The sequence below is a fragment of the Schistocerca cancellata genome, chromosome 8 (genome assembly GCF_023864275.1).
Source record: "Schistocerca cancellata isolate TAMUIC-IGC-003103 chromosome 8, iqSchCanc2.1, whole genome shotgun sequence".
Lineage (NCBI taxonomy): Eukaryota > Metazoa > Arthropoda > Insecta > Orthoptera > Acrididae > Schistocerca > Schistocerca cancellata.
This window is the reverse complement of record NC_064633.1, coordinates 338,114,051-338,139,736: the sequence shown is the minus strand read 5'-3', so window position 1 is coordinate 338,139,736 and position 25,686 is coordinate 338,114,051. Positions and strand designations below refer to the sequence as shown.

Below are 25,686 nucleotides of genomic sequence, written 5' to 3'. Positions count from 1 at the left end.
GTTCTAAGTTCTAGGGGACTGATGACCATAGATGTTAAGTCCCATAGTGCTCAGAGCCGGAATCGGCTGCTCGCTATCGCATGCACCGCTTCCTGCGCTAGAATAGAATTCCGGATCGTATTTGTCGTAGAAGCAAGCGAAACACAAATTTGCAGAGCAACAATCACACTTAATGAAGGCCTCTGCTTTGTGGGCACACGGATTTTTCAGAACCAATTGGCTACCTCGAGCTCATCACGGAGGTGCTTTGCCAACATTTACGCTGTACTCCGAAGAAGCGTGATGCGAGGACGGCCCATTGTAAAGTTTAGACTAACATGAAACGGGGAGTTGGCGTAGTAATGATCGCTGCTTGACAAATCTGATTTTCCTTCCTTTCCTAATCTTGCTCACTGGTCTTGCAGGTCGAAACAGTACGTAGGTTCATAAGGCGTGCTTCAGTCTCTGTTCACCACAAGATTTTAACCTGTCGTCCTCATGTTTTTTTAATCACAGACTGCGTTCCCACACGTGCTACAAATATTCCGCATAATTGCTTTGTCATCTATACAATCTACTACATATGCTGCAAATGATGTTTCTGAAGTGGTTCACTTCTTCTATGTAAACGACTTACAGTTTTAAACCGATCAGTACTTTCCTTATATGTAGTAAATATAAGTTTTGTTGTAAGAGTTTCCTGCCTGAACGATTTTCGCGTAAGTCCTGTATGTAATGTTCTTCAAGTGACAACGTCCTACGCTGTTCCGTTTGAAGCAGACTTCAGTTGTATTGCACGCTGAAAACCACTGACTGAATCCGTAGTGGCTGAAAGAACGCAGACTTACGTTACCCCTCTCAACTTGAATATAATTCTGTTTTGTGGATCACCGATACATACTGAAGGAAAATAGACTAGTAGGAAAGCTTTGCTCGTGGTAGCGGGTGCCGGTTCGTTGTGCCTGTTAGTCATGCCTATGCTGTCTTAGAACTTTGATTTCAGTTGTTACGTGAAACTGAAAAGGCCCACCACATATAGCTGATTCACATTTTTACTGTCACCACCTAGTATTCACTGTAAACAACCTTTGTTGCTTGAGGAGCCGTAAGTCTGTCAGTCAGGTGCTGATATGCCTTTCTGGATTTATAGCATTAAGCTATCTGCACAAGTGGCATTAGATGTTGATGACCGCGTAGCGCAGGATTAACCGACGAACACGACGATTCTCGCATGTGTTCAGTTAGGTTAAAATGGGAATGGGGAGACAGCGTATTATCATGTCATAGTCTTTTCATAAATCGCTGGACGACATAATCATCCCCATGGAAGACAATCGTCGCATTCGAGTGAACGTGCCCTCCGAGTATGAACTTGCAACCAAGTCGATCACAAGCGGGACCTGCATGTCCTGATGGCACAAAAGAGAGCTACCATGGGGCCCAGAACTTACAACTGTTTTAACGGTGGACCCAGTAATCCACAAGCGATTTTTTTAGTTCAGAGAGTTAAGGGAGCTAAACTTATTGCGAACTTTTCTCGGTATATTATCCTTTATTTGCAGTTCAACTAAATTGTTTGCTACACCGATGACGGCAGCGTGCGAAATTTAATTAGCGTGTTGGTCCCACTTAGGACCTTACCTCAACGGTTCACATCACGTGATATTTACGTAGGCCATGAGGTAAGCACTGTCACACCTGTCACACCTCGGAGGTGGTCATAATTATCTTACTCAAGAGTTTATGTACAGGATGTATCAAACCTGTTCGATAAAAATTATGCAGACGATAGACGATCCGTTTTGAGATAAGGAACCAGAAGTCCTACTCGTATATAAATATTTCAGGCAGGAAAAGGACTTGAATGAGCTCGGCGTGTGAGGTATGTGTTTGTAAACTGTTTGTTTTACAACAATCAACATCCTCTGTATCACCGTTGGTGGCACTACTTTGAGAAACATACGTAGTCGTTTTTCTTGTGTCAAATGTTGAGTTTACCATTGTATACAATTCATGACTCGTTGTCGAAGAAGGAGCATTACTTGTTAGAGAGCATTGCAGTCTTGCCTCTAACGTATGGAGCATCATCATGCAGTGTGCGAAAACTGTACTGATTACAGAGAAAAGTTTTAGGGATAGTAAGTTACGAGAAACAGTGTCATTCAAGACAAAAAATGTTGCCAGTGTACTCAACACAGAACTGTATGTAAAACAGAATTTTAGGAGATAATGGTGTGTGCTGTCGCAGAAGATTCACCAATGATCATCCATAAACTTGCCTGCGAAATTCGTCTTTTAAAGAATACAGTGTGGAAAGGACAGTGGATGAGCAATCAAACGCGTATCATCATGTGTGCAAACGATGTGGCCAGATGCTTTGAACTAAATTTGAGTTCTGTCAATGGATTATGTTGTAATGAATATTTTGCGTCTGGCTGTTGTCACTTTGGACAGTTGCTGTGAGCTTCTGTTCCTGCTATAGGAGCTAAAATCTCTGTAAATAAAAAGTTATTTATTTACGACCATCAGTTCCTTATTTCAAAGCACACAGTCTAGAATCATCTGCCATCTGTGTAATTATAATCCTAAAGGTTTGGGACATCTGGTAGAGAAGCCCCCTCGCTCAGAATCAGATGATTCAGTGTCCTGAAGAGAACAGTAAAAGTTAGAGCGAATGTCGGCTCTAACTTTACAGAGAGATGACTAACTCCCAGTTTTTGACAGAAAGAATAGTCTGAGGCTGCCAGATTGATGCACATATTACATCGTTGTTGCAACTTATCTTTTTTATTCAAAGAGATGATCATGTGTTTCTTAGAATCAAACCAGCTCTCGCAATATGTTTCACTTCTTTAATATCGTCAAAATGATGACCCTTCACGTTGTGATAGAGCTGCTAAACTAAAGCGCCCATATCAAGGGAACAGGAAAGATCGTTGTGTAACTGAAGACATGGTTTTCAATTTTCCAGACTCTTCTTGCGATTTGTGTGAAGATATATGGTCACTTTGGACAGTTGATGTGAGCTTCTATTTCTGCTATAGGAGCTAAAATCTCTAAATAAAAAGCTATTTATTTACGACAATCAGTTTCTTATCTCAAAGCATACGCTTGGATCAACTTTCCACTGCGTTTCATGTTAATTACTTTGTTGAGGTGGTCGAGGAGCATGGGATAATCGTCACCTATTATGCTACAGCCCCAACATAGTCCACCAATAGCGTAAGGTCTTTGTCACAAAAAACAGTTGCCTTTAATTGTTGGGCTGATTTCTGGACGCGGAATTTCTTCAGGGACGGAAACACTTTGTGGCGCCATTCCTGGTACTGCTCCGTGGACTCAAGATCATTAATGATGAGTCGGGTTTCATTCACAGCCTTAGAAGCAGGAAGTTCCTTGTAACATCAAAAGAAGTCAAAACAGTTCTGCATGTTTCATCTGTTGCGTTCATCTCTTCACTGTTCAGTTTTTCGACACTCATTTCGTTTAACAATGAAATCAACACGCCCGTGGATTGTGTCCATTATCTCGGCTATCTTTTTGAAAGATATTCGCCGGCCAAAAGTCAGCTTACCGACATCATCGCTTCGTGACGGGACTGCTTACGTTGCTGGCCGCCTGTTTCTGGGTTCATCTCCAACAGTGAAGCACACACTCTTTAAACTGGACACCCAGGTTTTGACAGGTTTTCCCCTGGTATTCGTAATAGGACGAAATCGAAAGATGTGTGTTTAGTTTCCAGAGTATCCATGTGGAGTGCTACAACAACATTACTGCTCTCACTGTATGTAAATGATGCATGAGGTTGTTCTAAACGATGCTGTTCTCTAGAAGGAGGCTCCAGTGCCGGATGACTGTAGCTGTTAACTCTACACTTAAATAAATGTAAAGTATTGTACATAAACAGGCGACTAACAATCCAGAGTGATGTGAAGCGGAATGACCATTTCAGACAAACTAGGGTTCGCCTGGTAGCTTCGCTGTCAGCGCGGCGGATTGCCAAGCGGAGGGGCCTGAGTACGATTCCCGGCCGTGTCGGAGATTTTCTCTGATCGGCGACTTGGTGATGTGCTTTCCTTACGTTCATATCGTCATAATTGACATTCTATTATTGAGTTGGATGAATAGGCACGTCCCGAAAGCCAGTAAGTGAAAACGAAGAGCGGCGCGTGTCGTCTGGCGTTCGTTCAGTAAGTGCGAGAGCGTTTCGGAAACGTCCAACAAAATCCGGTGGCAGAGAGGTGTAGTTAATTTCGGCATGGTTCAGTGATGAAATTCCGAAAGCGTGCGTTCCAAGAAGAGTCGGGCAACAGATTACTTCCTCCAGTATGCATATTATGACATGACGACGAGGGCAAAATCAGAAAAATTAGAGCTCATACAGAATTTTTTCGGCACTCATTCTTTCCATGCATCATTCTAGAATGGTACAGAGGAGGAGGAGGAGGAGGAGGAGGAGGAGGAGGAAAACAATAGCGGTACCAGAAGTAACATCGCTACTCACCGTTAGGTGACTCGAGGACTATAGCTCTAGATCTGGAGGCAGTGTTCGTGGTCTCTCAGTGTGCATGTCCTTGGAAAACGGTTTATTTCCGTATAATGGCATACAATGTTCATGTTGTTTTCTGCTTTAGGTGCCGAAACGTGTTCGAATACATACAAAAAGAAATACATAGTGTTTTTCAGAAGGCGGAGTTTAAAAAAAAAAAAAACTAATTCTCAAACACGGGAAACAAACGTCAGCAGGAGCCTGCAAGATGATTATTTCCCGGGTTACTCTCATCATTTCTGTTGTCTAAATTTTGCGACCCCAACAAATGGTAACCATCATTCTGATGTTTGACGGCATCCGCTTGAATGTTTTGGCCTTATTGGGAGAATGATTATACATCCACTGTTTGAGTTGTTCATTAGATGCGGTATTCACGTACTGCACCCACAACTCACACTCAGGCACCGTTATGTTCAGAAATTCCTCTTTTTCTTCATGTAGTGCTGAAGGAATGTGAAGGCCGAGCTCAATCTTTCTGTTTTGTGAACATTGATTAGACATTTAGATATCCACTATGTATAAAATTTATGGCAACCTAATCTCTTTGTGTCAGTGTTAAAAAGGTTTCTCCTTAAATCTTAGGAACATTTTCATGAAGTTCGGAAATTGTGAACATAACTCTCGCACGCACAATTTTGTCAGCATGTCGTACATATTTAACAGTCACATTTGAATGTCTTCCTATGCCACTTTCATTACGCACATTTGTGCGACTAGCCTTGAATTTTGTGCATTATTCCCTCGCAGCACCATCGCTCATAACCTCATCCGCAAACACACGATATAATCGACTTTGAATGTCGGCGGAGTTGACTCCTGCTTGCAGGAGGCGATTTACACAATGTATCTTGTAACTGGCAAGAGAAACAATTAATTCGTCCATTTCATTCGCTTGCTGCTTACACAGAGATGAGCACTCAAGTCAGATAGTTAGTTAGATTCATATTCCATGTATCATTTTGCACGCTAGATCATAATGATGTGAAAAGAAAGATTTTAGACTCACATTGCAAATTAATTTGTGGAGATATGGTTACATTCTGAACATTTCTAAAGTTTCTTTTTTTTCTAATATATATATATATATATATATAAGAAGTTGTTAAGAAGAAATTTCGTCAGTTTGTTTTCAAATTTTACTTTACTTTGCTGTCTTCCTGATTTTATGTCACTGGGTAAGTAATCAAAAATTTTTGTTGCGCCATAGTGCATCCTTTCTGTATTAAAGACAATCTTACTGTGGAGTAATCAATGTCATTTTTCCTTCTGGTATTGTGATTATGTGCATCAGTGTTCTTTTTGAACTATAATGGAATATTTACAACAAACTTTGTGAGAGAGTAAATATACTATGAAGCAATAGTCACAATGGCCAACTCCGTAAACATATGTGTACAAGATGATCGAAGGTGCACCACATATTATTCTTACAGCACGTTTTTGCGCCATGAAAACTTGCTTTCTTAATGATTGTTACCCCAGAGCATTTTTCCATAACACATTACTGAACGAAAGTATGCAAAATACGTCGACCAACTGATTTGTATCCCCTCAAGATTTGCAGTGGTTTTAAGTGCAAATGTGGCTGAGCTGTGTTGTTTTAGGAGTTCGAAAATGTGTTTTTTCCAGTTTAAATTCTCGTCAATATGGCACTGTTTTCTTATTTAATGAATGTAAAGTCTGTTGAGTGAGCATGTCAATGGCATTGTCCGTAGAGCAACCTTCTCAACCTTCTAAAACCCAGACTGTGATTTGCTAAGGATATGATTGTTGCTAAGGCGAGATACTGTTGTAGAATACATAAGCTTCTCAAAAAGTTTGGAAAACGACGTCAGCAGTGATGCTGGTCGGTAGTTACTGACATTTTTCTTATCGCCTGATTGAGGCAATGTCACGTTCAAAGTGTCTTTTTTTTCAGCTGGGCAAGAACGAACATGAAGGTTAACAGCATTTGTTCATTTGTAATAGGCAATCGGAGATAATTTATGTGTAGAAGTATGAAACCGAAATTTCCCTATAGATGGTGCTAGCCGTCAGTGTAGGGCTCATGAGACCGCGTCAGCAGCGCCATCTGCTTCTGTAACGACTTTTTAAACCCGTAAACATTTAGAGTTTTTTGCCTACGTACTACGATTTGCGTTGGTTTACTGTTATCATTTGAAGGAAACTGCTGCAGAATCGCATCAAATGAGTATCGAAGCTTTCGGCGAACATGCTCTTTTGGAATCACAGTGTTTCGACTGGTTCAAAAAATTTAAAAGAGGTGATTTTTACGTGAGTAACGATGAGCGTGGGAATATCCTAAAAATTCTAAGACAACGAAATGCAGGCGCTATTGGATGAAGATGACACTCGAATTTAACAGGAACTAGTGGAACATTTGAATGTGACGCAGAAAGCCATTTCTCTTCGGTTGAAAGCTATGGGAAAGATTCAGAAAGAGGGAAAATGGGTTCCGCCTGAACTGAGTGAAAGGCGGCAAGCAAATCGAAAGACAACTTGTGAAATGCTGCTCTTCAGATACAAAAGAAAGTCGTTTCTCCATCGAATAGTGACAGGCGATGAAAAATGAATATATTTTGAGAATACTAAGCGTCCGAAATCATGGGTGAATGCAGGCAAACCATTGACATCCACTGCAAGACGAAATCGCTTTAGAAAGAAGACAGTGTTCTGTGTCTGGTGGGATCAGAAGGGTGTCATCTATTATGAGCTGCTAAAACCTGGTGAAACCTTCAACACTGATCGCTACCAACATCAAATGATCGATTTAAATCGAGCATTACCTGAAATTTTACCAGAATATGGAAAAAGGAAACACAATCATATTGCTCCGTGGCAACGCCCCATCACACACAGCAAAACGGTCAGGTAAATGATCGAGGCGTTCTGTTGAGAAATACTAGGGAATGCGACTTATTGTCCAGACATGGCCCGTCCGATTATCATATATTTGCACGTTGTCGCTGAACAACGGTTCAATTGGTATGAAAATGTACGAAAATGGCTCGCTGACTGGTTCGCTTTAAAAGAAGAACTGATTTTTTTTTCATTCATAGACTGCCGGCGAGGCGGGAGAAATGTAGAAACAGCAATGGAGATCATTTTGAATGAAATATTGTTTATCAGTTTGAAACAACAGACGTGTAATTGTTGCAACTAAATTCCTGTTTCATACTTCTACAGCCGGTATATATTTGTCCTGGATACATAGCAAGATATTAGGTACTCGTACTCCTTTTTTCAGTTTTAATTCGAAGGCGTCAAAGCCAGGAACTTTTAAAACCCCTGTTTTTGAGTAAGTATTTTTGTAGTCTTAGGGAGGCGACAAAAGTGCAATTGCTGCCGCTTTTCGTCGGAGGCGCGGTGTTAGCCGCTTGTAGATGCGAGCTGCTGCTGCTGGTGGAATGGTACGGTGTGGTGTGCTGTAGCGAGGCGACGGGTGCCGGTGTGGTGTGCAGGGCGGTGGTGGGCGTGCTGCTGGCGGCGGGCATGGCGGTGAACGCGCGCACCGCGGCGGGCACGGCGCTGCACGAGGCCGCCATGTACGGCAAGCTGGAGGTGGTGCGCGCGCTGCTCGCCGCCGGAGTCGACGTCTGCGCCCGCGACCAGCGCCGCCACACCGTCATGGAGCTGCTGGGACAGTTCCCCGCGCACGTCACGCACGACATCGCCGCCATCATCAGCCGTGAGTCTCTCTGTGTGTGTTTTTTATTTCCCGGGTGCGGATCCAAGGGAGGTGGGGGGGGGGGGAGGCGGTTCATGACCCCTCCACCAAACATCATTTTAGTAGAAGCATTTGTATGTTTCAATTACTAAAATATTCCGAGCTATTATGTCATGGCCGAGGGGATTCACTTTAAAACCCGACGTTTCGTTCCCACGTGCGGAGGACATTTCGCTAGCGACCCATGGTGTGAAACGGACATTCATCAAAGCTACGATCCCCCTTGAAAACGTCCTCCGCAGATGGGGACGGAACGTCGTGTTTTAAAGTGATTCCCTTCGGCCACGGTATAATAGCCCGGAATATTTTATTAATTGTGACAATTCCCGGCATGGAAGCTTACATTTTACATGTATATGTTTACATTTTACATTTATATGTTTATATACGCCAAATGTGAAAAAGTATTCGGACACCTGTTAGTGGAATGTGTCCACCTTTCACCTTGATGAAGGCTTGAGCCCTGCAGGGGACGCTTTCAGTGACGTGTCTGAATGTCTGTGGTGGAATAGCAATCTCATTCTTCCTGAAGAACCGGCAGCCGAAAACAGAGAAGGTAGTGATGTTGAACGCTGGAGTGTGGAGCGAAGACGACATTCAAACTCATCTCAAAGGTTTTCCATTGGAATCAAGTCGGGACTCTTAAGAGGGCAGTCTATTTCAGGAATGTTTTCCGCAAATCATTACCTCACAGACGCTCCTTTATGGTTGGGTAAATTGTCGTGATGATACAATCGTTCATCCTAGCCGCACAGTTCCCCTAATGTATGCGGTAGAAAATGCTGCTAAATATGTTCATACCTACCACACCGAAAACACCCCTATACCGTGACACCATCTCCTTAGTATTTCGCTATTGCCACTGCACATGGTGAAAGGTAGCGTTCTTCAAGCATGTGCCAAAAGCAAACCCATCAGTCGGGTATAGCGTGATTCCTGCCTCCAAATCACTCATTTCAGTCATACACTGCCCATCAGCGCCGCTCTTTACACCAACTCCAGCGTCGCTTAGCAGTGAGAACAGAAATGGGAGGCTCGTGAGAATCTGCTCAATCTTTGTGCTTTATCCTTCTTGATTCCTTACGCACAGTCATTATGCTAGTTGGATTGTTGGTAGAAAATCGCAGCTCGCAAGTGATTTCTTCCGCCACTTCATGCGATGTTTTGCAACCATCGATCGCAATCTCCACGACCCCTGCCCGTCAGTACTTGAGGCCATCTGATCTTGGTTCAGATGTAGATGCTTCTATGCGTTTTCTGTTCACAGTCATATCATGAACAGCCGATATGGGCAGCTTTAGAAGGGCTTGTGTACCCTGATAGACTCACGTGAAACGTTATAAATCAACGAGCTTTCATGGTCCCCACCTATTCCCGTGTTGCTGGGTCTCTTTTTTAATACTGGTGTGCCCGACTCTCGTCACATGTTGTGATTGATTCCGGATAACATAGGGGCGTCCGGATACTTTTGATCAAGTAATTTATGTAAATTTCCAGATTTCACAGGAAGTTAGCTTGAAAATAGAAAAGAATTCTAGAAATTAAAAGCTACGAGGGTCACTCCAAAAGAAATGCACACTATTTTTGTAAAAATACTGTTTTCATTCTCCATGTGTGAAAGTTTTACAGTGTGTAGATACATCCTTCCCGCTTGTTTTCAAACTTAGTTCAACGTGTTCCCGTGAGTGGCCCCTTTACAGCATGTCTTCATGATGGCTGCTACACTTGACGTTCGTCAGAAGCAACGTGCTGTCATAGAATTCCTGTGCTCTGAAAAAGAGACAGTGGGAAACATCCAAAAGAGGTTGAAAAATGTGCATGGAGATGCTGCTGTCGATCGCAGTACAGTTAGTCAGTCGGCAAGTAGATTACGTGATGAAAGCGGGCACGGCAGTATTGAGGATTGCAGACAATGTGTAGAGAATTAACGAATTGGTGACCGCATGCAGGCGCATCACAGTGAACGAATTGTCACGCTGCGTTGGGATAGGGGAAGGAAGTGTTTGCAGAATACTGAAAGTGTTGGCGTTAAAAAAGGTTTGTGCCAGGTGGGTTCCCAGGATGTTGACAGTGGCTCACAAAGAAACAAGAAAAACGGTATGCAGCGAACTTTTGGAACAGTACGAGAATGGTAGAGATGAATTTCTTGGAAGAATTGTGACAGGTGATGAAACATGGCTCCATCATATTTCACCAAAGACGAAGAGGCAATCATTGGAGTGGCATCATGCAAATTCACCGAAGGAAAAAAAATTCAAAACCACACCTTCTGCTGGAAAAGTTATGGCTACGGTGTTTTTCGATTCCGAAGGACTCTTGCTTGTGGACATCATGCCAAGTGGAACCACCATAAATTTTGATGCATATGTGACGACACTGCAGAAACTGGAAGCTCGACTGAGCCGTGTTTGACCACATCGGCAAAAGCAGGATGTTTTGCTGTTGCACGACAATGCGCGGCCACATATCAGTCAAAAAACCATGGAAGCGATCACAAAACTCGGATGAACAACACTGAAACCCCGCCTTATAGTCCTGCCCTGGTTCCATGTGACTATCATCTCTCTGGGAAACTGAAAGACTCTCTTCGTGGAACAAGGTTTGAAGATGATTACTCCCTTGTGCACGCTGCCAAACAGTGGCTTCAACAGGTCGGTCCAGAATTTTACCGTGCGAGTATACAGGCGCTGGTTCCAAGATGGCGTAAGGCAGTTGAGAGGGATGGAAATTATGTGGAGAAATGAAAATATTGTTCCTAAAGGATGTATTTACACACTGTAAAACTTTCAAACATGTAGAATAAAAGATGGATTAAAAAAAAATTGCATTTCTTTTGGAGTGACCCTCGTACATTTGACGCAGCATACTTCGCAGTTACTTGACTGAGGGCCAGCCCTGACCAATAATACATTCAGCCAGGGAGGACGCACTTTCACAGACTGAAGGTACCTGCTGTCTACATAAATCCGACACGATGCAATAGCCCGCACGTAGAACCGGCAAACCACAGGAAGTTGAATGAGGGAATATGGGGGTGAGACACTCCACCAAAAAGAAGAAAAACAAACACAAACACAGACTTCTAAAAAATAGACGAAACGACGGAAAGAAACAGCATTTCGCTCACGTAAACCTTTGCATAAGAACAGTTTGCAGACCAGTGATGATAATCGTAGTGCTTAGTGAAATGCTGAAAATGATAAGTCCAGCTTCGATTTTATATTGTGTGAATTATGACGTTGTCACAGCTGTAAGTCTTTGTGCTACAGTAATATGCCGAACGTAAGAACGAAAGTAACATTCGCATGATGTTCACTGCCAATTAACATAGTTCGATGAAACTTCGACTATACATAGAAATAATCATGATAGTTTTATTGAAGGACATGATTAAAGTGGTATTCATGATCGTCGCCTGGACGTTAGAAAAGGCAGGGCGTGGTTCTTAATAGAGCGTGTGATCGCCACGGACGACAATGCATTCTCTGCAACGTGGTCCCACGCTCGCTACAAGGTTGGAATGGAGCTCTCGTGGTAGGCGTTGCATTTCTCCACGAGCGCGGTTGGCAACTGCTTGTCGGTCGTTGCTGCCTGTTTATCTTCTGCAATACGTCTCTCTAACGCATCCCACACGTTCTCGGTGGATCTGAAGTCGAGGGAAAGGCAGCCCAGTCCATTCGCCGAATACCCCCTCGTTCCAAGAGCTCCTACACCTACACATGTCGATGCGGTCGCGAATTGTCAACCATAAAAAATGAAGGCTGGGCCGAATGCACCCCCTGAAAAGACTCTCATATGGAAGGATTACACCCTCACAGTAACTTTCACTGCTGAGTATACCGTGTACAAAAATTCTGTTCAGTACGTCCATGCAACATTTTGGTTCCGTACACCGTAACACCTGGACTACCAAAACGACCACGTTCACGACGTACCGCCATATGGCGAGAATAAGGAACACTTAATGCACCGGGGAACATGGTCGAACATGATCCTCGTGGACTGGAACGCGATACTACAAGAGCCGCTTACCAACTTCGTGGCTAGCATGCAAGTCCGTTGCAGAGGATGTACTGCGTCCGTGTTGGATCACACACTATATTAAGGACCATGTACCCTTTTTTGTAATGTTTAAGGGACTGTCATGAATCGCTGTGATTTCAGTGTAATTATTGTCTTTAATTACGATAATGATCATTATCATGTCGCTACAAGACATATTTTGCACTGCTACCCCAGAAAACAAAAAATGTCTTCGGGTAAAAGTGTCATTTTTGTTCGTCTCATTGCGTATTTCTTTCATTTATCTTCTGTATTATACTCTAGCTGTTCTTTCTATGTATGGCCCAAATTTCATCGAGTTATATTAGTTGGCAGTGACAGTTCACCCAAAATTACTTTCATCCTTAAGTTTTGCTCACCAATATATTTCTTAAATAAATTACGTCATATATATCCTTCTCAGATTCTCGGAAGAATGCCTTTAAAACGTCATATTTCTTGGACGTAATGATAAAGCAATGTACTAAGAACTTATGTAAGTGTAGTTTAAAAGTGGACGTGACGGTAATTTGTTTGTTGTGTGGGGGAGAGAGACAATAACAGAACCGAAATATGGGTCCATGGCTGTAATAGTGCCTCAAACATCTTAACTGTCCCCTCACACTCCACACTCCTGTTGATTTCGTCCTTCACTCCCCTCTCTAGACCACTGTATTTCTTACGCCGCAAAGAGGCGCCGTGATTGAGATAGTGGAGTCGATTTGGAAGGACGGCGTCTCGTATCCCCTGTCAGACCACCCAGATTTACATTCTTTGTGATTCCCCTAAATCTGTCGCAGTAAATAGTAAATGCTGACTTGGTTTCCTTGAAACGGATAAGGCAGATTTCCTTCGCCATTCTTCACCAGTCCGAGTTTGCGATCGAATGCCCCAGTCGTCGATACAGTGTTAATCCGTTATCTTTTTCTCTTTTGTCGCCAAATAAAATAAAGTAAGGAAAATTGGTTTACAGGGAAACTCTGAGGGGTAGGTTCTACTGCCTAATTGGAAGCAGTTACGTGTCCATAGGAAAGGGCTCTGAATATTGAAACGTTTCGTCCGTGCCTCGAAGCTTCCGTAGGTCGCGCGATATCACACTCAAGGGCGGCTCTCCTCGGATTTAATTTGGAACATTTATTGACCAACCCCCCACATTATCAAAACAACCTAAATAAGAGTCTCCAGCTTCGCTTGGAGTCTACACTTATATTATTTCATCTTGGAGAATTCGGTGTTAACCTCAACTCTTGTGTATAGCAGATACTTCTGAGCTCTTTATAGCCACCAAGACACATTTCAGAAGAAGATTTTCCCCCACCCTCCCCTTACGAACATCATCGTCAGCAACACCAAATTGAATTCATAAGATTACTGGGCAGGTTCAGAACCAAGTTGACCCTAGAAGATTATCGCTGCGTTGTGAAGAACAGGCGGCTGGTAATGCGAAGTTGGAAACTCCAGATGTATGATGGAACACTTCATAATCGTTCTGATAAAAAGAATTCCATTCCATAACTGTTACGACAAAATACGAGTAAGTCATTGTATGGGCTTGAGAGAGGAACATGGGTTGAATACAGGGTGAACATTAATAAAACCGAAAAACTCCAGGGGCGGATTCCTGACTGGACCTGGAGGAGAAAAAGTCCTACGAACATTATCTGGAAATGGACGGTGTGCGTTCAACGACAACAAATTGTCCCCGAACACAGCACAGTGCTGGAGCGCATCTGCGTCACGACAGGGTTCAGAGTGGCCTCCATGGGACGCAATGTCATTAGGGCCCACATAATCGTACTTTGGCTTCCACCATGTTTGCGGGCCACCTTCCTGGAGCTTCTACTAGGGATCGTCCCTATATGCTGTCGAACCTGGTCCTCCAAATCTGATGTACGCACAATCCGCAGCCTCTCTGCATGTTGTTCTGCCTGAAAGGACCCTTGATTATACAAGCGCCCAGAAAGGACTTGAAATATTCTGTGATATGATTGGTGTCTGTAAGGCCACTTGTTTTGGTACTTACGTGCTACCTCTCGAGCGTTTCCATCTGTTTGGCCGTTCACAAACACCATCTTGGCTTGTTTCCGACGTGAATACCGGACCATTCTGCTGCTTACAGTAAGCTGCGTCAATCACACAGCCTGAAACACACAAGGAAGACACGGCACGTGGTCAGAACAACTGTCATTCGTCAGCGCCATCTACTGTGGCAACGACGCATTTCCGGTCACATGTTCGTATGACCTTTTTACCTCCATTTCCAGTCAGGAAACCGTTCCTCCGGTTTGTCGGCCTTATTAATGTTACCTCTGTGTAGAGCGTGTAAAAAAAACTACGTACCCAAAATTATAGGGTGTTTAGAGGGAATATAAATGGAAATGTCGTGTGGCTAGGGCCTCCCGCGGGTAGACCGTTCGCCTGGTGCAGGTCTTTTGATTTGACGCCACTTCGGCGACCTGCGCGTCGATGGGGAATATAAATAAAATCACTTCTTTCATGTGACACAAATTTCACAGAAGCACCGTTTCCGCGCTAGGGATTCGTGAAAGTTTTGACGCTGCTTATTTTCAGACACGTTGTTAAAGCTGTTGCGTGACGAATATTGTTTTATAGACGTTGCTGTGAATGTCGTCCGTTTATATTAATACACAACTGGCCATTGCGTGCTGATGACTGTCCAATACGCTCATAACAACCAGGTGTCTCACGAATAATGGCTGCAGCTTCAGCTAAACGGCCAACCTGCTCTTCTGGAGCGTCTGTCGGTTTCTCGTGTACAAAAAGCTTCAATTTCCCACCACAGAATGAAATCCTCAGCAGTGAGGTGAACGTAGTGACTATGGTACTGCCGGCGCTATAGTCTGGAACCGCGCGACCGTTACGGTCGCAGGTTCGAATCCTGCCTCGGGCATTGATGTGTGTGATGTCCTTAGGTTAGTTAGGTTTAATTAGTTCTATGTTCTAGGGGACTGATGGCCTCATAAGTTAAGTCCAATAGTGCTCAGAGCCATTTCACTATGGTACTGGACCAACCCTACCATTCCGACAATTGACGAAAACGCTGTCCAAATGTTTTCTGACATCAACGGCACGGTTTGGCGCGGCCCTGTCACGTTGCAATCATTATCGTTGCCTGATTGCTATCAAGACTTGTTTCAACATGTCTGGCAGTACTTCACGGAGAAAAATTCGATAATTTCCTCCACCGAGCGTGGTACGCAAAAGATACTGCCCATCCAGGAACGGCCACACTGTTATCAGTAATGAAAGCTTACCCTTTGTAGAAATAAGATGTAATTATGTTGCACATCATATTTCAATGTCAGCGGGTTGCATGCGAAGCAATGGAAAGAACAGTGAATTTTGCCCTAAGGGAAGTCAGGCGATAAACTCGTCAAGGTCTGCTAGGGGAGAAACGGTGCACATCTGACATTTCTGTCTCCTCTAAAGACGCTAGAATATTGTATACGTACATTTTTTACACAATTTCCAGGAGACCCCTTAACTACTGTAGTAAAAATTTGTTGTATCCAGTTGCCCAGAGGGTATAAGCGCAAGTAAAATGAGTATTTATCTCGAATTAAGATGGCTCTCTGTCAGTGTTCAGCGTTGCGTCGCCTACCGTCGACAGATCATAGAGTCGAACAGTAGAGACTTCGGCTACACGACACTGTGATCTACAACCGTAATATCCGTTAGTAGACTCTTAAATTTTCCCCTAAACATGAGAACAAATCTTACAATTTACGCAATGGAAATGTCAAATATTTTAATACGATATAGATGTCAGCAGAAAGCATATGATTTGTAATGAAGGCAATTTCATTCAGACTCGTACTCCTTAAAAGAGCCGACGTATCCCTGTAGTTCTCTTTATACTACAGTCAGTAGCTGCTCAAGAACTGTTGGAGCAGATGGTCGACTACCTCCATTTCCTCGATCAATATGGATGACCTACATTTTTTGTTTCAGTTTTTGTCAACACTAATTATAATTGGACAAAGTTCAATGAGACAAATATCTAACCCCTGCCTCTGGATTCTGAAGCCTGTCATCACTCACAGTGCTGTCGAAACCCGTCAGATCCCTCCCCCGTTTTGAGCGGTAATTTGCAGTTACAGATTTGTAAGTAACTTGCGAAATGGATGCTCATATCGGTCCCGTGCGTGGGACGGCAGTGTAGTATCGAAAATTCCTTCGTTCTCTAATGTGGAAGCCGTGCGTCTGTATTTTGTCGCTTCTTTGATAGTTTAAAAAGATTTTGTTTGAAGGACATTAGCAGCTGATCTTCATAGTAGAGTCAGATAAGTAACCGCTTCATTCGTAAATAATACCACAGCTCGGCTTCATGTGCAGTGTGTGCGGCGGCCACGCGCCTCACAGATAACTACTGGAAATCGGTCTTGATTTTGAACCAACAAAACTATTTGCAACTGAAACGGTTAATTATCTGACTCCATTTTAAAAATGCTGCACTTCAAGTGAAACTATATGGTTCAAGAGACCTTTAGAGTGTCAAACATCTATGACCTTATGCTCGTATAACTATGCAAACTGTAGCGACGAATGAAATTTTGTACCAAGGCCGGCATTTGAACGCGGGTCTTTTATTCGTCGCTTCAGTTTGCATACATAAATCATAGATGTTTGTGACTTGAAAAAGTCTATTGAACCACATACACTCTTGCTCAGAAAAAACGTACCACCTTGAACTACTAGAGAAAGGACGTTCATATTCACGGGAAATGTACATTACTATGTCCTGCAGAAATGATTAGCATTTCAGCTCGGTTCAGCATGTGTCCTGTTGTCAAGTAGACACACGGTCCTCCGTGGGCCCTGATAAATTGTTCCATGCGTGATGGCATCTACGCATATAAGGCGCGAATGGCGGGCTGTGGTATAGCCATCCCTGTTGCATTCAGCTGGTTCCAAAGTTCGTCTGTGGTGGTTGGTGTTGTTTACTGCGCTGCACACGTCGTTTGTTTCACCATATCCAATTAATTTTCGATTGGCGGCATGTCTGGTGATCTGACGGGCCAGGGCAAAAGGCTGACAACCTGTGACACCAAGAAGGCACATGTTCTTGCAGCAACATGCGGTCGTGCATTTGGCTTGCTGAAAAATGATTCTGGAGTGTTGTGCAGAAACGGTATGGCTACAGGTCGCAGGATGTCATTCACGTAGGCCACACTGTTCACAGATTGTCCTGGGCACGCATCGGCAGTGATTAATGGTTGTACACAATAGCACCCTACACCATAAGGCCTTGAGTTGGCACTGTAAGTCTTTTGCGAATGCAGTCACTGTGATGCAGCTCCTCCTGTCTCCAGCGAACCAAACTGTTGCCACATTTTCAAACAAACAGAGCCTGGATTCGTCCGAAAATACTATCTGTTGTCATTCCTGTCCGCAGTGAGTTAGTTCCATACGCCGTTGCCGTCTGGCATGTTTCTGCATATTCGTCAAAGGTAGGCAGAGAAGTAGATGACACTCATGTACCTCATGCCGTAATAAACGGTGACCCTTTGTCACCTATGATACTGTATAGTGCGTTACAATTTTCCACTCTTGCTCCAGATCCGAGGAGGGCGCATATCTGTCCTTCAATGTTTTTCGGATGAAGTGTCGATCTTCTCGGGAGGGGGGGGGGGGGGGTTGCGACCTGACCCATCTCGTCGTGTTTGTACTGCCCTCCGTGAACCATTTGGCACACACCCGTTGCGCTGCCGAACACTTCGTTCCACACGAGCAGTAATTTCCAGGATGGATGTATCACACTCTCTCATGCCAATAATGCACCCTTTTTCAAAGTCACTAATTTGATGGCAAGCTTCGCGAATACGTCTGCGAGGCATCCTGCACGTCTGCTCAAGCAAATAGATTCATTACCTTCGGTTTGTAGCGACAACGAGAACCGCAGCCACATTTTACCGATAGGCGGTGTTGTGCCGCGGTATCGATCTTAACCTCGAACCTGCGGGTCGACATAGTTCAAATGCTAATCATTTTTGCAGAATTACTTTTGAATACATCGTGGGAGCAGACAGTGATCAATGTTATTACTAACAGTTACTATTAAAATCAGTCTTGATCACAGCAGTGATTTACCACCAGAAGGAGGCTCCTGCTCCTACAGCATTTTGGTCTGAGGATGACCACAGGCGTGGTCGAAATCGGTTACCAAAATAAATAAATTTGTGATCAAGACTGATTTTAATAGTAACTATTCCTACAGAACATACTAAGGTACATGTCCTGTGAATACGAACATCCTATCTTTAGTCGTTCACAGTATTCTGTATATTCCGAACATGAGTGGAGTTTCGTTTGATTAAAGCATCTATGCCTGGGTTTCATGCAGGATCCCACGTTTCGTTCGATGCTGAAATGCTGTTCCAGTACAGTTGGAGAGCCTCTGCAATGGTGTTAGAGGTTAGGGGGACTACCGTGTGGGCCGAGTCATGAATGAGAATTTCTAATGAGAAAGGAGGTGTGCGTGGGTAGTCCGTGCAGGTGGGAAAAACCACTGTGCCAGGGCGGCGTAGTGGTTAGCGCATCTGCCTAGTGACCAGGAGACCCGGCTTCGAAACCCAGCCTTGGCAGAAACCTTCATTCCTCATTTCAGAATCTACTTTTTAATGCTGAGCAGCGTCTTGTTTTTCCCTAACACGACGTTACTCCGCTTGTGTGCTGTTGTTGTGCGACAGGACACCGCGAGACCGGGGGCGGTAGATCGGGCAGCGACGACCTGCCGCCCATCCCTGTGCCGGACACGTCGCTGGGGAGTCCCTACGAGAACGTGCGCACGCCGGGCCGCGGAGGAGGCGGCGGTGGGGGCGGCCTGCGGGGGCAGTCGCCCGCCTCCTCTCCCGGCACGTCGCCCACGCACTGGCACTACTACCGCGACGCCGACGGCGCGCCCCCGGAGCGCGAGCGCCGCGTCTCCGGCCTGTCCAGCGCCTCCGCGTGAGTATAGCTGATCAGCCCGAGCTTGCGTACGGGAGCCGTTCTGCTCCCTGACACACTTACTTACAGTGCTGGCCAATGTAATTGCAATTCCAAGAAGGTGACGAAATATTTATTGTGTGTATACAGAGTAACAGGGTGAATACACGTTAAAATTTGTAGATGATGATGAGGATTACAGGTTTAGTACAAAGAGATACCACACGTGGTACATACAGGTACGTCATCCAGCGCCAGAGTTTATCAGTCGTTTTGGCTTACAGTTGGTGCCTTGTCAATCTCTCGCCAACACACGATTAGATAGTTTCAGTAGTGAGAGTTCTGGAGAACGTGCTGACCATGGCAACAATCAAACACCCTCTGTATCGACGTAGGTCAGGACAGCAGGGGCAACAAGCGGGTGTTGCGTTATCTTGTTGAAATATAATGTCACTGAAAATACATCGGTCTGAACACATCAGAAGCGTAACGGCTACTGTCTAAGTTACCGGCTTCGCGAACCGGACGTGATGGTGTTGTCTATTCATTGCCAACCCATATCATCACGTCATGTGGTAGCTACATATGAAATGACGAATGCATTCTGGCAACTTTCGTTCTCCTCACAGCCTCACACAAGTACGACCATTATGATACTGTGCACAGAACTGAGTCTTGTCTGAAAAGACGACGTGGTGCAATCCTGTACCAAATGTCGCGTCGAGGAAGGCCACAACAGATCTCGTATTCTGCCAGTCTGTGGTTCTCCTGACTGCATACCCTGTCCATGTGCAAACTTGACCTGCTGAAACAAGCCTCGTATCTGGTTTACATTGCGTGACATGGTTGTAATATCCTGCACAGTTAAGCGTACAAGGTGTCCCACCTCTCGGGCGCTAGTCACGTGATGCCATTCAGACCATGTATAGCGTTGAGTATACCCATCCTATAGCTGTCGATTCGATTGTCGCATCACAGTCGTGGGGTCGCAGCCAACGAGAGCAGCAATATCGCGGAAAAATAAACCACAGTTTCTACAGAGATAATCCTGTCGCTGTCGAATTACTACATACGCTGGTACATGCTTCCCTTTCTTACGTGAGGCATAACACGATCTTCCCGCATACAACGAACATTGAAATGCAATTTCTGTAGCAGAAACCCACTTGTGATGTTTCCTTATGTACAGAATGTGTATGGCATAGCTCAAGCCTACCTTCTACAGAAGAACCAGAGAGATGGAGATGGTAAACAAGCCCCTGACGGAATGCCAGGCGACCGAAGATGGAACACCCGGAAGTGGGACTGGTGGGCGCGGACCGCAGAGGGAACATCCAGAGCCGCAGCGGACGAAAAACGGAGCGGCAACGCTCCAACAGGTCGTGGTGAGCGGGCGCGGACCGCAGGGGGAACGCTTGGTACTCCAGACCGCAGATGAAAGCCCCAGGAGCGTGTTTAGTGGGCGCGGACCGCAGAGGGAACACCTAGAACCGCAGCGGACGGAAAACGGAGCAGCAACGCTCCAACAGGTCGCAGGGAATGGGCGCGGACCACAGAGGAAGCGCCTGCAGCCGTTGGTGGAGGGGGAAGGCCATAGGCATAAATACTGGACCAGGTCCACTCGAGGAGCAGTCTCAGGTCGCACCTGATGAAGGTCTCGAGCTACGTGACCGAAATATCGTGCAAGTACGACGCTGATATCCGGCAGAACACCCGACAACCCAAGATGTCAAACCTAAGTTGTTTAGTGATTGTTAAAGCCACAGCATTTTGAGTCGCGCCCTACAATGCGAAATGTGCGTTTTAGTAGTAGTCTTCATACCAAATCCCAGGAGGGCAATGCGTAACAGAAATAAGTAAAAGTCCATATAAAGTTGCAAGTATATTGCCTGTTGAGCACTGCAAAGAAAATAAAATAAAAGAAATGAAGCGTCAACTGCTCTGTGGTATGTCTCCGTCCCTGACATTACAAAGTGAAGATCTGAGTAAAATATAGAATTGTAAGGCACTTTTCTAGAGTGTCTTACCGTTTACTGTGGTTGGGCGCTAAAGAAGTTCAGCAACACAGTGCGACATTGCTTAATTTCATAAATGTTATATCGTTTTATAGATAGGGAATTAGTTAGTTGAAAACTTGAACTTCACGTAGTTACAGTACGAATCAGTCTTTGTATCAGGTGTGATTTAACGTAGTTCCCTTGCAGGAGAGGGTAAAAAAATAACACGTACGTCGATAGGAACTAGAGAATATTGCTGTAATTTTCCACATGATTATAATGCCCTGCTTTTGTGTAATAGTGTTATCAGTACAGCAGCAACAGTTATCCGGAGGCTGCCGTTGTCTATTAGTTAAACATCAATCAGCGAGAAGTCTCGTAAGCAACGGGTCTTTCCGTGCGCCAAACCAACACGGGAGTGGAAACCTAAATGCTGCCTTTGCTCCCCTAGACTTTGCTGCCCTCGAGGACAAGGGTCTCGTAACACCAGGAGGTCTATTTGTGAATGCCATCCCGATAGAAGTTTCGCTGGACCAGCTCCTTCAAGGGAATCAGCGCTGGTATGTTAATTCACACTTCTTGTCCGCATCGTGGAGTATAGAGGTACCTCCGCTCTACCTGATATCGTTTCGATCAGGCAACAAAAGAACTTGACTACAACAGCAGAAAGTGATTGAACTACCTTAGTTGTCTGGAGAACCCGGTCGAGTTCTCGCTCTTCTGTTGCAGAGTAGACGTTTATTTATCGTATAAAACTTCTCGTGTGCAGGGCATCTGCTTTGCGACTGAGCAGAGTGTCATATACGACACACGTGACGCGGTTCATCTCCAGTTGCCAGCTAACGATACATATTTCTGAAAAGACATCATTGTTTTCACTTTCGACTATAATTATTATATGTTTTCTACTATTGGGCAATTTGGGCTGTGGTACTTGCCCAAGGCCAACGGCCTTGCCGCAGTGATAACACCGCTTCCCGTCAGATCACCGAAGTTAACCGCTAGTGGACTGGACTAGCACTTGGATGGATGACCGTCCGGTCTGCCGAGCGGTGTTGGCAAGCGGGGTGTACTCAGTCCTTGTGAGGCAAACTGGAACTACTTGATTTAAAAGTAGCGGCTTCGGTCTCGGAAACTGACATACGGCCGGGAGAGCGGTGTGCTGACCACATGCTCCTCCATATCCGCATCCAGTGAGGTCTATGGGCTGAGGATGACACTGCGGCCTGTCGGTGCCGTTGGGCCTTCGTGGCTTGTTCGGAAGGAGGTTTTTTTTTTTTTTTTTTTTTTAGATTAGTGGTACTTGCCCAGAGAAAAGAGACTATATAAATGTTGGCTGCTTCTCGCTTCAAATGGTCGTAAGTCTCCCTCCTAACTACTCATTATCGATCTCCTTTATCTTTTAAAATTCGACCACCATACTTAACCACACTACGCAGTCCTATGTGCTAGCTGATGTGCGGCCATATATTGTTGTACAGATGCACCCATATGTACTGGGTGGTTATAATTAAAGTGCAGCAACTCACAGAGGTCCAGTGTGGGCCGTAATTATCGCATGGCGGCGAAACTTGATAGATATGCTAATCCTTTAATGCGGAACCAGTTTACCCTGGATAAACATTAGTTGCAGATTTGGCCACCAGACACACTTTCGGCGCTGTGAATGCAAGAAAGACATGTGGAAACGTTGCCATATGTAATGTGTAAGGATCGGTACGCAGACAGAGAAGTAAAAAAAAAGTGAAAAAGGCATAATGTTGATTTTATTATTAACCGTTATTGCGTGTAAAAAGACAGTGGGGATGTCATACCTTTATACAAACAGTGTACATCCCCAGATTTGCACCTGGTGGCCAAAATTGGAACTAATTTTTTTTCAGCGTACGTCGATTCCCCAATAACGTATTAGGGTATCTACAAAGTTTCGCTGCCTTATGATAATGACAGCCCACGGTGGACCTTCGTGAGTAGCTACTCTCTGATTACAACCACTTGGTGTGTTTATAAGGTATGTGCGGTTCATCGTAGAACCAGTACTGGAACATGTATTCTCTTTACTCACGCCTTTTCTCAGGCGTGGTGGCGTATCTTTTAGAGTGTTTGTTCTTGTCCTGTGTCTTGCTGCTGATAAAACTTGCTGTTAATTTCACCAGTACAATTTGTCATTCGCATATTCATTTAGTTTCTTGTGATTCTTCCCCCCCCCCCCCCCCCTGCAGATTTAAACTGATTGGACTACGGCGCGACTCCTCCAGAATCTCTTCGCATCCTGATAGGAGCGAGAACTGTGCCTCCAGCCGGCATTAATTCGGAATGCTTGTTTTATTTAAGTTCTCTTCTGGCGCATCTGCACATGGTGATCTTCTACCTTTACTGTACAGAGGTTCTAAAACATGCGAGCGAGCGCAGTTGCTGCCCTTTACCTCTGACAGCTCCAGATAAACAAAAGTATTTGCCAGAGAGCACGTGCGAGCGTTTCAGAAGACAACTATAGATATTTGTTTTTCTGTTGAGTCAACACTCTTATCTTGAGGAAAAGATAGCCCACTGTCGGTGTTCCAGGCACAATCTTTGCTTGTTCACACACATGTCACCAGCCTTCCGTAAACAGAACAACTTGCTAGCTGGTTGCAAAACTTAGGGTACAGAAAGGAAGGTTTCCACTTTGCAGTGGTGTGTATCCTGCGGAAATAATAAAGCCTTGTGCTGAACTAGAATCTGAACACTGCCTGTTCCTTCCGCACAAAGCACGCTCTCTCTCTCTCTCTCTCTCTCTCTCTCTCTCTCTCTCTCTCTCTCCCCTACATCCCTCTCCCTCCCCCCCTCCCTCCCCATGGAATGCTAATTCAGATGTACGTGCTGGAGGATTTCTTTTCTTTTCTTGTTTGAATCATCAGTTTTCTGATTGGTTTGATACAGCCCGCCACGAACTCTTCTTTTCTTTTCTTTTTTGTTCTCCCTGTGCCAGCCTTTTCGTCTCAGAGTAGCGCTTGCAACCTACATCCTCAATTATTTGCTGGATATATAGCAGTTTCTGTTTTACTCTATACTTTTTACCCTCCTCCGCTCCATTTAGTGCCATGAAAGGTATTACCTGATATCCTAAAAGGTGTTCTATCATCCTGCCTGTTCTTCTTGTCAGTGTTTTCCACATATTCGTTTCCTCGACGATTCTGCGAAGAATCTCCTCATTACTTATCGTATCAGTCCATCTAATTTTCAGCACTCTTATGTAGCACCACATCTCAAATGTTTCTATTCTCTTCTGTTCCAGTTTTCCCACACTCCATGTCTCATTGCTGTGCTCCAAATGTACATTCTCAGACATTTCTTCCTCAAATTAAAGCCTATTTTTGATATTAGTAAACTTTTCTTGGCCAGGAATGCTCTTTATGCCAATGCTAATCTGCTTTTTATGCCCCCTTTGCTCTGTCCATCACTTCTTATTTTGCTGCCCCTGTAACAGAATTCCTTCACTTCTTCCACTTCGTGATCGCCAGTTATGATGATGTTAAGTTTCTCGCTTTTCTCATTCTCCTACATCTCACTACTTTCGTCATTCTTCCATTTATTCTTAGTCCATACTCTGTAAGCAGTAGACTGTTCATTCTGTTCAGCAGATCCTGTAATTGTTCTTCGCTTTCTCTGAGGATAGCAATGTCATAAGCGAATCTTAACTTTGTAATCCTTTCGCCCTGCATTTTTATTCTATTCTTGATCCATTCTTTTATTTTTGTCATTGCTTCTTCTACGCATAGATTGAGCAGCAGTAGCGAAAGATTACATACCTGTCTTAGACCCTTAATCCGGGCACTTCATTCTTGGTCTTACATTCTTAACGTTCCATTTTTTTCCTATATCTTACCACTGTTTTTCTCAGGATTTCGAACACCTTTTGACATTGTCATACGCTTTTCCAGATCGACAAATCCTATGAACGTGTCTCCTTTTTTCTTCACTCTGGCTTCAATTATAAGTCGCAGAGTCAGAACTGCCTCTCTGGTGCCTTTACGGAATCTCATTGACTGGAGCAATCTGCGGTTGTTTGCTGATTACTGTTGTTGATACGGGAGGGGTTCGAAGTGGAATACGGGAGGACACAAAATTTCTAGTTTGTGTGCTGAATGGCAGGTAGCTCTAAATGTAAGATAATGCGGATGAGTAGGAAAAATACACCTGTTAATGTTCGAACACAGCAGAAGTGTTCTTCTTGACGCAGTCAAGTCATTTAAATATCTGGTTGTAACGCTGCAAAGGAGTATGAAACGGAACGAGAATGTGCGGATAGTTCTAGGGAAGGCGAATGGTCGACTTCGGTTTATTGGGAGAATTTTAGGAAAGTGTGGTTTATATGCAAAGGACATCGCTTATAGGACGATAGTGCGACCTATTCTTGAGTACTACTGGTGTGTTTGGGATCCGGATCATGTCGCATCACA

General features: G+C 44.3%; 1 protein-coding gene across 1 annotated transcript in view; it reads left to right on the top strand.

Moving 5' to 3' along the window:
* Positions 1 to 25,686, top strand: part of LOC126095556 (ankyrin repeat and SAM domain-containing protein 1A-like) — a 452,630-nt gene that overhangs the window by 362,503 nt on the left and 64,441 nt on the right. Inside the window, exons 6-7 of the mRNA XM_049910334.1 lie at positions 7,993 to 8,219; positions 19,010 to 19,268. Of these exons, the coding sequence (XP_049766291.1) occupies positions 7,993 to 8,219; positions 19,010 to 19,268 (486 nt within the window). The remainder of the gene's footprint in view (positions 1 to 7,992; positions 8,220 to 19,009; positions 19,269 to 25,686) is intronic.